The 15,933-nt window shown below is 33.9% G+C and overlaps 2 protein-coding genes across 4 annotated transcripts; one reads left to right on the top strand and one right to left on the bottom strand.

Moving 5' to 3' along the window:
* Positions 1-770: 770 nt before the first annotated feature.
* LOC114755883 (glutathione S-transferase F11-like) lies at positions 771-4,789 on the top strand. Its single transcript, XM_028944775.1, has 3 exons — positions 771-922; positions 1,116-1,164; positions 4,269-4,789. Exons 1-3 carry the CDS (start codon positions 776-778, stop codon positions 4,712-4,714), a joined length of 642 nt encoding a protein of 213 aa, XP_028800608.1. The 5' UTR covers positions 771-775; the 3' UTR covers positions 4,715-4,789.
* Positions 4,790-6,028: 1,239 nt separating this feature from the next.
* Positions 6,029-11,045, bottom strand: LOC114755884 (phytoene synthase 2, chloroplastic). Of its 3 annotated transcripts, none has more exons than XM_028944776.1 (7): positions 10,876-11,045; positions 9,877-10,518; positions 9,718-9,768; positions 9,117-9,289; positions 8,343-8,578; positions 7,548-7,740; positions 6,201-6,383 (listed from the first exon to the last, which is right to left on the bottom strand). In XM_028944776.1, exons 2-7 carry the CDS (start codon positions 10,346-10,348, stop codon positions 6,201-6,203), a joined length of 1,308 nt encoding a protein of 435 aa, XP_028800609.1. In that variant the 5' UTR covers positions 10,349-10,518; positions 10,876-11,045. The 3 variants fall into 3 exon arrangements, with proteins under 3 accessions (XP_028800611.1, XP_028800609.1, XP_028800612.1); XM_028944779.1 differs by lacking the exon at positions 10,876-11,045 and adding an exon at positions 10,619-10,819; XM_028944778.1 differs by lacking the exon at positions 10,876-11,045 and having other exon boundaries at positions 6,029-6,383; positions 9,877-10,348.
* Between the last annotated feature and the right edge of the window lie 4,888 nt (positions 11,046-15,933).

Raw genomic sequence — 15,933 nt, 5'->3', positions numbered from 1 at the left:
TCTCTTGTTTGTCAATTTGCTAATTTTACTATTAGTTTTATTGTAAATAGTGTACATGACAATATCAATTTATAAATAGAGAATAACCAATCTAAATCTGTGGAATAAAGTTGTGAAAATTGTTTTGACTTAAATGAGTTGAGATTACGAGTGAGATTGAGTTGGGTTACAAGAAAGCATTGATATAAAGATGTTATTTAAATACTACCTCTCTAGTACTTAATACAAAAGCTAATTTGATATTCAATTTGATTCTAAATATAATACTCCAATTTACTTTGTTCCTTATATTTATCTATTTTTTCCTAAAATAATCTTTGTGGTCGTTGCACACGTTAATACACATGATTAACAAAGATATTTTAAGGAAAACAACACATATTTATCATAAATAACTAGCTTAATTAAACTTATTAATCTACTCAAATTAGTTAATTAGAATTTTATATTAAGAACTGGGGGTAACAAAATTTTGGGGGGTGAGGGCTGCCCATGTTTCTGGGGCTAAAAATTAATTAAAAAAATGGAAATAACAAACAAAGGGTGAAAAAGAGTAAAATGTGTGTGGTGTGTGTGTTGTGTGTGTGTGTGTGTGAAGCTTTTCAAAGAAAATCTAGACCCTGTGACGTGAGTCGGAATGCTGCTGCCTAGCTAGCTTAGCCAAGTGTTTTGGCTATAAATTGGTGAGTTTGGGAGGGGGCAAAATCACGAGCGTTGAGCTTGGCGTACGTGTTTAGCCAGTTAGGGGGAGAAATAGAAAAGAAAGAGAGAGAAAATGGTGGTGAAGGTTTATGGAGCAGCAAAGGCAGCTTGCCCTCAAAGAGTCTTGGCTTGTCTCATAGAGAAGGGCGTCCACTTCGAGCTCATCCATGTTGATCTTGATCACGGAGAACACAAGTCTCCGGACTTTCTTCACCGCCAGGTTCCCACTTCTCTTCTGAAAACTTACACATGTTTTCTTGTAGTCTAATGAACGAACTCATACATATGTATATACTACCCCCGATATAAGATCTTATTTATAGGCTATAAATGATACTTTATAATTAGGACCTGAGGTAGTATGTGTCTTTTCTTATGGAGTTAATAAGATTTTGTGGCTGTACGTGTTGCAGCCCTTTGGACAAGTGCCGGTGGTGGAAGATGGCGATTTCAAGCTCTATGGTGAGCAACCATTATATATCTCTTTTGCATTTGTTTCATGTTTCGTATTTGTCCTTTTATTACTATTACTTAATTAACTATATGTTGCAAACTATTTTATTCAATAACGTCTGTGAATAATATAGTTTTCTTACTACCATTACATTATTCAAGAATTAACTAACTAAACTAACATTTTTTTAGTTTGCTATGGCGAGCAACCATTGTATTTCTTTTGCATGATGTTTCATGTTTCATATTGGTCCTTGTGTTGCTGTATACTACCTCCGTCCGTAATATAAGACATTATTTAATTTTTATTTTGATCATAAATATAAGACTTTAATGTATTTTGTTTTTCGTATTTATACATTTTTTTTCTAAGGTAATCCTTCTACTAATAGTAGTTTTAGCTAATATATTTGATTAGCAGGGATATTTTAAGAAAGATAACACCTATTTATTACAAATAACTAACCTAACTTATTTTCTTAATCTATTCAAATTAATCAACTATCTCTTATATTTAGGATAAGAGGTAGTATTAACTACATGTCTACATGTTGGCCTCTCACAAAGAGCAAATTATTTTATTCAATAATGTCTGTGAATAATATAGTTTGCTTACTATTATATTATTCAAGAATTGACTAAACTAAACTAACATTTTTATTAATTTTAGTTGACACATTAGTGGCATGGGCTCTTGTCTGTTTTAAGAGATAATAGTTACGAGTTCAATTTTTAATTTTTTAGATTAAACAAATCAAGTCAAAAGAGATTAATTATGAAAGAGATACTATCGGCAAAGAATCTCTTGGGTCACAAAAAGGGGGGGACAACGAAAGTCCTTATCTGAAATGCCCACAAGTAAATATAATATATAATATCTCAATGTACTGTTACTAAAATTTATCACTTTTAAAGAGGATTTTCATTAATAAGAGTATTTTTTTTGGTGAACAGAGTAATTTTAATGTAAATGGTTAAATGAGTATTTTAGGCAAACTAACACATTTTTTTTTACAAATAACTAACTTAACTTATTTTTAATATATGTGAATTAGTCATATATCTCTTACATTTAGAGTTAGATAGAGTAATTAAGAAACCAGCTTTCATAAACTATGTTATACATTTTTCTATGATGTATAGATTAATGCTAGTTTAATTTTCAAGGATTACTTCTAAACCTAATTAACATTGTACGAAGCAAGTAGAGTAAAAAGGAATGGGAAAAAAAAGAAGAAGACAAACAACTCAATGTTATGAATAGAAAATATCTTCTAGACATGTGAACGAAATAAACAATAAAACTAGTAATTATATTAAGCAATTGTATTGGTAACTAGAATATGCTAAAAACTGTAAATTTCTATCTGCACAAAATTCGTATCTGACTTTTCCCTCCGTCTTAAAACGGTTATATGCTGTTGTATGCTTTACTCATGAATAGAACGTTTACCAAATTTCTTTAGTACTATACTTACCTTTTTTGTTTTGCTTATTCTTCAGTATTTGCATGTGACTTGTGTTTTGGGACGTACCTTCATTGTCCTTATTAATTCCAAGGAAAAAAAACATATCCTTTTATGGTAAAAATATAAATATTTGTCGTTAGTGGAATTACCATTATGAATTGTAACAAGGTGCTTAAATATCCCTAAAATATTTATGAATGAGCAACTAGCACCTGAAATTTTTTTTTTTACTCTTATATGGCTGGAAAGTTTATTTTCATAGTAAAAATACTCTTATCATTATTCACTGTTAAGTTTGACCAATAAATTATACAATTTAACTGATATCTTTAGCGGTCAAATTTAACGGTAGATAATGGTTCAAGAAGATATGTTACGAAATAAAACTTTCGAGGTATATAGCCAAAAAAAAACTTCCAGATACCAGATGCTTCTTTGTAGATGCTTTTAGGGTATTTAAATATCTTATCCTTGTGAATTTGCTTTCTGACAAGAAACTGTTTCCATATACTTATTCAAGTCTCACCTTCATCAAATTTAATCAAGTCTACTATACATAATAGTGTATTTATATCTATTATTTAAGAGGAAATAACAGAAGAAATACATGTTGAATTTCAAAATGATAAATAGGTGAGTTTGATTATATTTTGACCTGCAAAAATCATTACAAAAATAGTCAAAACCGTTACAAGAATAGTCATGAGCTATTTATCTTTTTAAAATTTAAGGCTTTTTTTTTTGTCATTTTTCTATTTTCTAACCATCTTTTGATTTATCTCACAGTTGAAGATGTCATGACTGATAAATGAGAATTTACATGTTAAAAATATTTTTAACTTTTTTCCTTCTCTTTTTGGGAGTTTAAACCATAATTACTAGTGACAAATAGATGAGTTACGTGCAGTGATGAGGACCGCCAAAAATAGAACTTTATGTCGGAATATATATTTTCTTTCCTTATTGTGGCCTGATATGTCGACATCTTTTTAATTTACTTTGTTTTCTTTCCTGAGGTATATGTCTCCGACCAAATCCCATATATGTCGTACTGTGTCCTTAGCCATGGAAAATTCCATGAGGCTGAGATCTCAAACAAGAAAAATGATTACTAACAGCTGAAATTTATTTAAAATTTGTCATTATAAGATACTCAATTGTTATGGGTTTTTTGTGTGTGAATATATTCATTCTTTGAGACCTTATTACAATTCTGCCAAATTTCATTGGTGTGACTGTGTGAAGTGTATTTATATATTTTCTGTTGAAATGGAATTTAAAAAAAACAAAGAAAGGAAAGAGAAGACGCAATGAATAAATATTCATACTGCTTGGCATCATACCACTTCTTGAGGGTGTTTAGATGAATGAAAAATATTTTTTCGTAAATCGAGACAAATTTATTTATATTTTATTTTATATGCTGTAAAAATATTTTTAAAACCATAATTTTATTTTTATCCAAACACCTCCTTCATACACTGTAAAAGTACTTTTAAAATTATTATTTTGTTTACATCCAAAAACACCCCTTGGTCTTACACGGAGACAAGATCCATTCAAGTCTCTGAATATAGAGCTGAGACGATTCTAGAGCAATCAATATCTCTCTGACGTCGTTTTGAATGTTGCTTGTGCGTGCAGAATCGAGGGCAATCATCAGGTACTACGCAGCCAAGTACGGCGACCGTGGTCCCAACCTGCTAGGGCAAAGCTTGGAGGAGAGAGCCATGGTGGACCAGTGGCTTGAAGTGGAAGCTCACAACTTCAACGACCTGTGCTTCAACCTGGTTCTGCAACTAGTGATCCTGCCCAGAATGGGTCAGCCCGGAGACTTGGCCTTGGCTCACAGCTGCGAGCAGAAGCTGGAGAAGGTGATGGACGTGTACGAGAAGCGGCTGGGCGAGAGCGCCTACCTCGCCGGCGACACCTTCACGCTCGCCGATCTCAGCCACCTTCCGGGCATAAGGTATCTGATAGAGGAGGCCAAGATGGGCCATTTGATCAGAGAGAGGAAGAACGTGAATGCGTGGTGGGATCGTATTTCTGGCCGACCTGCCTGGAAGAAGCTCATGGATTTGGTTCGTTGATTCATGTATCCGCAGGCACATCGACATGATTGTGTCTCTATTGTGTGTGTCTGTGTCTGTGTGTCTCTATTGTGTGTACAACAGTGCAGGTTTATAGATGAGTTGGATAGAGAGAAAATGAGAGTATTTGGATGACAAAAAAGGTAATTAAAGAGGAACTTTTATAATTAATACAAAAATATATATAATTATTTTTCACATCTTCAAAGTGTGGCTTATGAAAAAGACCAGGCCGGACGTATTCAAAAAATTGTAACGAACTTGAAACATGGAGCGCGTGGGCTCGCGATACATTATAGCATTGTGCTTTTGGGCTCATATCATCAGATGTTTTCAGTTGTTATTTATTCAAAGAAGCTTTTGTTGGCCCTGGGAACATAAGAAGACCCAAATAAAAGTTTTCGTAACCTTTTTGTTCCCCAGCCAGCTTTCGTCTGCTCAAATTTAAATAAGATAGATATTATTAAGAGAAATGTAATCATTTTATTCCTGTAATTTTGCATCAATTATAATTCCTAAACGTTAATTTGCTATAACTCAATTTTCATAGTTTTTGTTGGCAAAAAAGAAAATCTCAGTTTTTATTTGGTTGGAACTCAATTTTTCAACTTTAGCTCAGTACGATTTTGGGTGGCCGGTCTTAGTACAATTTAGTACCTATAATTTAATCATATAAAATATTAGTTTCTAAGCTTAAAAAAAAACCTTTACCCCTCATAATTTTGTAGGGAAAATTAATTTGCATGTCTCTATAATTTCATCTGATTATTTATATAGTCTTTGTCGTTTCTTTGTTTTATTAATTTTTAACAAAGTATAGTTTCATTTGATTTTTAATAACGTGCCGAGAGTCTTGTTTTTTTAAATTTTTCTTAAATGGACTAATAAATTTTAAGAACAAAACCTATATATCCAATTCACTAGGTCCAGTCCTCCCAATTTTCCAATAAGCATGCATGAACCACCTGGATTCATGAACACCTCGCCTCTTCACGCCCTCCGTTGATATCACCATAGCCAAGATAAAACTACTGTCACATTAATTTGCTCACGGTATTTTTTTTAAGTACGTCTAGCACCTTAATATATTTTTGATACACCTAACACTTAAAAGGTAATTTTTTTTAAGTGTATTAAATACCCTAAAATATTTTTTTTGGGAACCAAGACAAAAAAAAATTATTTCAAGTTTTGGATACACTACAAGATACTTTAAGATACTAGATGCATTTAAAAGGATACTTTGAAATACTGAATGCACGGTAAGATCCAACCACTATGAACCATCCTATTTACCTCCAATGAAGCCAAAAGGGCGAGAAAGGCCATAGAAAAACCTTACAAACTACTATTATTAGCTACAAAATGAGGATAATGAATTACAAGCTGTTGATACAATATCATATACAGATTATGCATCTTTTTTCCCCTGCAGATTCTATTCTCAGTCCAGTTTTGTACAGAACTGTGTGAAAGAGTAGGACCTCTATGTCTTTCTTGAAGGAGACAACTTTCTTGAAGAAGGAGGCATCATAGATCTCGCATAGGCAATGGGAAGAAAAAGTAATTTCTTGGCCTTGCTTACATATGCTCTCTTTGAGAAATTGTCATAATCATTAGCTTCAATCTCGTCTAATATCTGGCGATACAACAACAAGGACGCCCATACCTGCAACACCCCAGTAATACTCATTTTGCGTTCACAACTTGAAATGCTAATCAAGGTAATATAACCAACATCCTCATTCATATCCACCAAATAAGCATTTTGAGTTGAACACATTCTAAAGCTAAATAAATGTAACAGCGAATGTTAACTGTGTATGGATTCAGCACATTGAGATGGCTAGATGCAAATGTAAAGTTAGTGAATCGGATCCAATACCATCATGCGCACGTGTGGAGTGCAGGAGGTACAAAAGTTTGTGATTGTGAACCTACCCTAAAAACTAGCTGTTGAGGTGAGAGAATCAACATACTTAAATACCTAAGCATTCTATACTACTCAATGTAGGGCTTGATAACACATACCGGCAAGTCTTAATCAGACTGTGAATTTGGTGAGCCTACTAGATCATGTTTAAAAGGTATTGAGACTCTTTCATTAGAACCAACTCTTATTGGTAAATTTGAACACCCTTTCTACTAAATTTTAGTTTTGACGTGTTCCTTGTGTCTATTTATGATTCAGTTTCTGTAATATTGAAATTTGCCTGTGTTACGGGGGGCTAGAGGTTGTTGACACGGCCCCACACATGTCAAGGGGAAAACCTAACAAAACTACTAACAGCCAACAAGCTCTTAAGAGGAAAAGTGAAGGCTTGAAAAGTTGTTCAACCCCACTGAATTGAACTATACATATGACAAGTCATGGTTGGGATAATGACAAATCTGAAAAAAATTAAGTTAACCAAAATTGCCACACTCATTGATTTGTATATTGACACAAAAATACAGGTAAGGAAAGCTACTTGCACCACTTAAAAAGTGGCTTTATCTGAATTTAGGTCAGGCTAGATGAGAACTTCTGGTTGCGTAAAAGAACTTTTTACAAGCACAGCCAATAACTTTACTTGATACTGACAATAAAGTTTCGCCTATATCTTACATTACAATTAAAAATAAACAGAAAAGACAGTCGGTCAACGCTGAACAATGATTGACCCAACACAGCCAATGTGCACATGCTGGCATTTTGTCCTTATAACAAACAAGTCAAATATCTTATTCTTTCTTTCTTTTCATTTTTTGAGGTAAATTATATTTTGTGCTCGTCACAATCAAGGCACAGATATGAGATATTCCATAATGATAAAAGCTTTGGACGTCTTACCGGCCATCTGCTGGCTTCATTAAGCTCTGTGACTCCCTTCTCAGCCTCATCAAAAAACATCCTTGCCCTTTTAATTTGGCTCTTCATGAAGTTTCTCCATTTGTCAGTCACCTTCCCTGCAAATATGTCATCATCTGATAGCCCTGCCTGAGCCAACTCATCCTGCGGTAGATATACTCTCCCTCTCTTGGCACTGCCAAAGAACTTTTTTATGAGAAGGGGAAGACTAACAAGAAGCGCAGGAAATTCTAGAAAATTATTTTGGAAAAGCGAAGTATGATCTATTGAAGACATAGAACCCCAAATATCAGTCCCTTTTCTTCCCTTCATTTTTTCCCTATGTTTTCTCTTCTCTTACCAATCAGGCGAGGCATAAACAAAGAATTAAAGAACCTCAACAAATCATACGGAACCTAATGGAAGTTTATGGAGCAAAGAACATATAAAATCTCACTTGTATAGTGACATATCACATAGAGAGTTTAGATCATTTGACAGAAACTAGGTGTCTTAAAACATAATTAGTTCACAAAACTTGCACGCTATATCAAAAAAGATTGCCTATTTACATCTTATTCTATTGCAAGAATTCACAACCTGTCTTGTAGGACTTGCTAAGGACATATGTAAATCATTATTATCTGGAATCATGTTTATCTATAATTATGTCACTTTGGCGCAGAGGCAATACCACAAAAGGTCTAATAGAACACTTTGTGGTCAAGAGAAAGATTTACACAACAATGCTTATACGAACTTATAAAAGAAATAAACATACAGACACTTTCAACTTACTCCTCTCCAACATCTCTGAGTATGTTAGTTAGCTGGTTTGCAATTCCTAGGGCCAAGGCAGCATTATATACACTCTCTGTTGTAGCTTGTGACTCTGGTGAAATTCCCATGACTGGAACACTCATTAAACCAACTGTCCCGGCAACATAATAACAGTAAAGATAAAGTTCATCGAAATTTTTGTATCTGGACTTCCTAAGGTCCATTCTCATTCCTTCGATCATATCTTTAAACGGCTGCATAAACAAGAACAAAAGATATTGAGATATGGATTCTCTCATAAATTTTTTGGCAAATTGAATTTGCTCACATTAAAAGTGCACAAAATGGGACCTAAATTTTGATAATCATGAATTGAACTTAAGATTCGAATAGGTCAGTTTTTTCAGGGTAATAGAAGTGTGGAATTTCATGGCAGCCAGGAAAATTAAAAGGAAATGTAATGTGTTACTGATTGCAGATTTGCCTTCTGCAAACCACAGTAACATGTAAATCCAAGCAATGTCAGAGAAATCTATTGAAGATACTGATGATTTTCTTCTATTTTAGAAATCTAAGATTGTTCAATGAAGAGAAATTTTTTAATTGAAGAGAACAGTATCATACGATTGTCGTGTATGACAAGAAAGCCATTAAGATGATACAGTTAAAAGATCTTTATTTTAATCCTTGTTACGCTTAAATACAAAAAAGCAAGATGATAGACCTCATAAATATATAATTCCAACTAGGATCTCACTTAGTCTTCATCCAACTTCTGAAACTGATCCCTACCTGAATATCAACAGGAAATTTGGCAACTGTATCTGCTAGAGCAGCATCAAGCATATCAAATGGACGACCTTGGAAAAGATCATCCAACCTTGACTCCCACCTATCTAAAGCAGTTGGCGTTATATGTGAAGCATTAGGGCCATCAACAAGTTCATCTGTTCTCCTACACCACACTGTAAATACAAGGAACCACATAAGAGACCGCCAAGCTGATCATTTTTGATACAGGATAAGCCTTGTATGAGTAACTGACAAATAGGGCAAGATAAAGCAAAAAGCTCCTTCACTTATGAAGTAATGGCAACAAGCCTGACCACTTGATTAACTCACCCTTCCCACTTTTAAAGGAAAATGGCAAAAATACATCGCTCTATTAATGTTGAGGGATCAATTTTATTCATCATGTACAAAAAGCACATCCACTGTCATTCAGACAGAGAACTTTTAATAGCGAATATATATTGCTAATAAAGTTGAGAAAGATGCTTGATCCAAATATATTTATATGGATTTCAGGGACCAGTAAGGTCTCAATTCCTTGTCAAAATGAAATGGATTGAGAAGAATGAGAATAATTCAACTGTTGGTCAATATTACTCACCATATATAGCCCAAATAGCCCTTCGCCTTTCAGGGGTCATTAACTGAGTTCCTGGAAGGCCAAAACAACCAATTTCAATCGGATTCAAACCATGATCCAAACCCGAATTAAACTACAAGTAAAATTCCTCACTTGAAGGAAAGATAAGAGAAAGCTAACCCAAGTAAAACGTTTTGGCATATTCTGCACAAACTTCTCCACAACGATCATAAGCTTCGCTCAACAAACCCAAATTCCCCGGCAGAGGAATATCTGGTTTCACATCAAGGTCCCCAACAGATCCTAGCTTCCTCTTAACCAGGGAAGCCTGCTTAAGCACCACCTCATAGACCTTCTGCTCTGATGAAACAGCCATTTCTCCCGCTGGGTTTGCTAGCACGTTTGATAGCAAAGGTAAATTGCTAGCACTCTCTAGGCCAGTATGGCCAACGCATGAATACTTCAAATTTGTACTCAAAGAGCAAAGTCTCCGCCTCCTCTTCCTATCCTTCTTTGCTCTGATCGAACTTGAACAACGCGGGATAAACTTGGAAGAATCAAACAGCTTCCCGTCTCGAAATGAATCAAGGAATCCAGAGCAATTGGAGACCTCTAAGCTAGGGGAGACAACCCATAGTGATGTCACAGGCATGACTGTACACTATATTATAGCTACCCGATCGATAAATAAAACTCTTCCTTCGTTACCCTCTACTTTTAAACGAGTGAACAGCCAATCAAAAGAAGCAACAAGCCGTATTCAATAGAAATCTTGGGAACTACTGTAACCGCAACTGAAAAAGATGCACCACGAATGCTTATCTGTAGTTGAACCAAAAACCAGGATGAAAATTCAGTATAAAAAGAACTTCAGCTAGAATAAACAAGAACAACCATTCCATTAACTACAGCAACAACTCACATAATGGGATCCAAATCATGAAGAAATCGCAGTCATCAGTCAGAGCAAGAAAGGATAAAACAACTGCTTATCAGCATCATTATTTTATTTTTATTGTTACGGGTTTCTCGTGTTCATACTTCAGCACTAGAGCTGAATATTAAATTCAGAAGTTCGTTACACTCATCCAATGAAATCCAAAAAGCCACACGGAAATCCAACCACTCAGAAAAATATGAAATTTCATGAGAAGAAACGGGAAAAAAACAAATGCACACCTGTTGGGTATTGCGCTTCTTAGAACCACTCACAGGAGCTTTCCATTAATTAAACAAAACTAAGTAGGGAGACATCAACATCATGGAGAGCAAACTAACAACGGCCACTAAGCATTCTAGGCTTCACAATCTGACCCACCAAATACTCTCCACTCTTGCCAAACCTTCTTCCCCCCCCCCCAAAAAACCATTTTTAGTGTTCCTTTCTTTTCTTGCTCCCCTTTTCTTCTTGTTCTTCTTCCTCCTCCTTTTTTCCCCCCTCTTATTTTCTATATTGAAAATGAAAATGTCCCTTTTCTGTCCCGAACTGTCTGTAATATTCTCTTTGTACTGTGGTGTCTTTTCTCTCCACTTCCTCTTCCCTGTGGGATTTGAGGCCTTCGTCTTCCCTCAGTCGTCTGGTTCTGGGTTTTACACGCCTATTAGAAGGCTAGCTAGAGTTTGGAGCTAGTGCGTGTACCATGACCCTCCACGTCCTCTGCCTTAGCCCCGACCCGACCCGCGTATTGTGAATGGATCGGTTAGCTTGAGCATGGAGCTCGACCCGAATCATTCTAAGGAATTTGAATATCTGTCGTTTTTCTTGCTATTTTTCTTAAACAAATTGCCACGAGGATATTAATGGGCAAGTCAAATAATATATTTTTTGGGTAAACGAGAACAAGTAATAATTTAGCAGCATATAAGGAAACGTGATAAATAATCTCCATAAATCAATTAGAAGCCGATTTGTGCAAATAATAGCAAAAAAGATCCATTCTTTTAATGAATTACTTTCATTTAAAACATTTTTAAAAATAGGTTAAAGTATACTTTTAGTCTTTTAACTTTACACAAAATTTTATTATGGTCCTTTAACTTTAAAAAGTAAACTTTTAGTCTTCTTAATCCTAAAACTGTTAACAAAAAATGATGATATTAAACTCTTGATAAAACATTATTAAATGCTGACATATTACGTTTAATATTCAAAACAACTATAATTGTTATAAAAAAATTATTATTTAAGACTAATAATTTTAGAACTAAAAGACTAAAAGTATACTTTTAAAAATTAGGGGATCAAAATGAAATCCTGTGTGAAGCTAAAAGACTAAAAATATACTTTAACTTTAAAAATAACTCAATGCATGGCGTTAAAAAAATCATAACATTTATAACAATTTTGAAAATTTATGCACTATATTATTCTAAAATTTTCTTTATGGGCGGATGGTTTCTGGAAAATAGTTTCCGGTTGAGGACGCACGATAAATCTTTTTCATTTATAATAGAAAGGATTGAAGTTTAAATTTTTTTTTTAAAAAAGAAAATTAGATCAAGTTGCTTAGTTGCGTACGTTGATCTTACTCCGACACGAGAAAACAAATCGACCCGATCCGAAATTGGCGGCAGGTTGTAAGAAAAGGGAAATCCAACAAGGACAACCACGTGGCCGAAATCATCCAATCAACGAAAGATAACGTTATCAAAAAACCTCAATCCCCAAAAGAGAAGAAAAAGAGCAAGCGGAGAAAGTAACTTTAATTTAAGCCGGTTCGTGGGTCCAGACACGTGGCACGCCATGTGTGGTCCATCAAGGTGATACTCCGATGCTCATGGGCCGCCGATTGGGCTGGTCGTGGGACCCACCGGAGAAATGCTGGGGGGGTTGGGGGCAGAGCGAAATGCAGGAACAGAGGATTTTGGCTGTGGTGGGCGGTGGGTCCCCACGGACCCTTTGTCGGTTTGTATGGTAACCCGGCAAGTGCGAAATGACCCACACGTTCCTCTTCGCCGGTTAGTTGGGCCGGATAACTTGCCACGTAGCCATGTGCACTTTGTGTGGACCTGGTTCCGTGAGATTATTTAATTTAATTTACTTCCTCCTATCTTTAATATAAGATTTATTTTATAATATAATTTTATATTATAAAATAAATCTTACATTTAAGATCGAAGGAGTATCATATTTCATTTAAATACTATGGTTAGAGGCAAATTACACTTTTAGAATTTGTTTTCCATCAGGATCAAATTCGTCTAGAATTAGGCTGTTTAATCCGAACTTTTGATTAATAATATCAAAATATCATTAACTTTGTATAAAATCTAATAATAATACAAATATTTGGAAGGTTGGCCACGAGAAAATGAGAAAAATATTTGTAATAGTTATTTATAATTCTCCCATTTTTTTACGTTGGCCAAAAAATTATTTTTTTACTAAGTAACCCTACTCAGCACCTTTTTTTTTTTAATTTTAATGAATGAATAAAAGTCGTTACTCGAATTAAGTGGGAGAAACATTTCAAAAAAATATATATCATAAATTTTTTATTTTTTTGATTTTTAATTGCAATAAATCAACCCAGGCTTCTTCTTCTTTTTTTTTAAGTCCATGTGAATTAGGTAAAAAGTTCACGTATTTAAGATAAAAGGAAGTATTTGGCAAGATTTAAGGAACGCAGTTAATTTAGTTAGTGGTATTAAATTTGTGACCCATTTAATTAGGACTGGTTTGGAAATAACAAAAAAAAAAATATACTTTTCCAAATTTGCCTCTCATTTATAGCTAAAAGGGCTTTCATGCATTTAAAAATACTTATTGCTGAGAGTTTTGAGATTAAGAAAGTGTATGTAACATGAAATAAATTTTTCTTCCATCTTAAAAGGATTAAGGCCCAATTTTGCCTTAAAAGTTTTATTGTAAAAACTGCGAGTACCCAAAAAATTTTTGCAGCTTCAATGTCATCTCCAAAGTGTAAAAGCAAGAGTTGGTACCGATTAAGTGAGGTTTCGAGTTCGAGTGTCAGCATATGCAAAAATTTCTATTGGGAGACTCACCTACCATAGCTAGGTGAACGACGTGGGTCGAATCCAGATGTAATAGGAGTAAAGTTTCGGTAAATTGGGTGGACAAAAAAAAAAAAAGAAGTAAAAGTAATGGCACCCCATACTAAAAAATAGCCAAATGAATGTTTGTTTTGTCGAATCTCATGCCGTGTATGGTTTTACATGGGCATGACTATGCTTTTTTTCCCCCTATTATTTTCACCCTAAAATTTTTCATAAAAAGAAGAATATTGCCGTGAAAGTATTGAAAAAAAGGAGTAATGTGCCCAAATTGAAATAGCGAAATGAAAAAAGAACCCCCAAAAAAAAAAACATGAACATGAAAAAGGCGCAGAGTAAAAGTACAGAGTGGAGATCATCAATGCCTCATCCTGCCCTTAATATTGCCTAATCCCTTTTCCTCTCAGCATGACTACAGATAAGATGAATTTGTCAATGTCAAACATAAATCTCTAACTCTTACACAAAACAAGTTTGAAATTATAAATTTTTACATAAGAAATTTCAACAAAAATGTATTGTTATTTATAAATCTAGTATTGTCAACACCTGTTAAAGTGTTGTTACCCAACCTAATTTAATACTTCTCCGGTCTTTAATATAAGACCTAATTGTTGAATTGATTTTGATATTAAATATAAGACCTATTTATCACATTTATCAATTTTTTCTAAATTATCCTTACTGATATTCTATCAACCATAATCAACTAAGACATAAAGAGAAGATATTAAGAAAAATGATTATAGTATTTTTTGAGAAAAACATGTCATGTTTTTTATAATTAACTAACTTATCTAACTTTCTTGATCTAATCAAATTAGTTAAATAGGTTTTATATTAAGAACTGAAGGAATATTTAGTAATTTTAAGCTTCCTTTTTATGAGATTCTCCCTACAATTTAATATGGCTCCTAGAAAAAAAATTGGAAAAATTACACTCAGGTCCCACATAAGACAATTAATTCACAAAAAGTCCCTCAAAATTCCAAAATAACTCCCAAGTCCACAGGGACCTGTGTATAATAAATTGTAATTGTGAAATTACCTATTTGCCCTGTTCATTTACAACCTCAACAGTGGCTGTTGATAACTCAAGGAGAAGTGGTTAACAACCTCGGCAGTGCCTCTGGTATCCCACAGAGTGAGTTGTCAAGGGCACTGCCGAGGTTGTTAACCACTTCTCCTCGGGTTGTTAACAGTCACTGTTGAGGTTGTAAATAAATTACTACAATAAAATTAATGGGGTAAATAGGTAATTTTCTAATTTTAATTTATTACACACAGGTCCCTAGAGACTTAGGAATCATTTTGAAATTTTTAGAGACTTTTTATGAATTAATTGTCTTGTGTGGGACCTGTGTGTAATTTGCCCAAAAATTTTTGGAAAAAATGAATTAAAAGAAAGTACAGTCATGTCCCACCGAGCCAATTTCAGTGCTCATCGTAATGATGACTACTATAATGCTCATTAAATCTCAACCATTTAACTTTAATGTGAACGGCGAGATTTATAATTTAATATTTTTGCTTTTACAAATGTTTTCCTTTTAATAGGCATATAATAAAAAATAAATGTAATTTCTTAACTGTAATTTTAAAAAATAACTTTTTATTTAAAAATTATTAGTTAAAAATTTTAAATCTAAACTATCAAAACTTATTTTAAATGCTTTAGATCCCATCGCAACGGCTGCGATCAACATTAAAACTGGTTCTCATACCTCACGTGAAATCATATATGGCATAACGGTTGTTTCGCTATGGTTAGAGAACGAAAACGCTGCTCCATTTTTAACATTTTCGGAGAAATATTAACTCCAAAAAAATTTTATGATGTCCGTAGCTCCGATTTAAAAGCTTTCAAAACAAAACTGAATTTAATCCTTCTTAAAGTATAAACATAATAAAACAGACCATATTCAGGGAGTATAAATGGTTGTACGTAATTGGGGAAAAAAAATAAAAGCGTAAAGCAAAGTGAATGCAACGCGATTTCATATGAATATTTTTAATAATTTTGATAATGTTGAATATTTAATGTAGATTCACCTCAATATTCAATAATTACTTTTCGGAGAACACCTTTTTAAAAAAAAAAAAAAAGAATGGTCCAGATTCAGAGTTCCAGCCACGTGGGAGAGGTCAACCATTGTTAACTGCCATGGGTGGACCACCCAGAATACTACTACTAATTGTTTATTAGGATCATTAATTAGTGAT

The sequence above is a fragment of the Neltuma alba genome, unplaced genomic scaffold, assembly GCF_004799145.2.
Source record: "Neltuma alba isolate B1F8T4 unplaced genomic scaffold, ASM479914v2 tig00010345_pilon, whole genome shotgun sequence".
NCBI classification, from domain to species: Eukaryota; Viridiplantae; Streptophyta; class Magnoliopsida; order Fabales; family Fabaceae; genus Neltuma; species Neltuma alba.
Note: the sequence above shows the minus strand (reverse complement) of the source record. Positions and strands in the feature narration are given on the sequence as shown.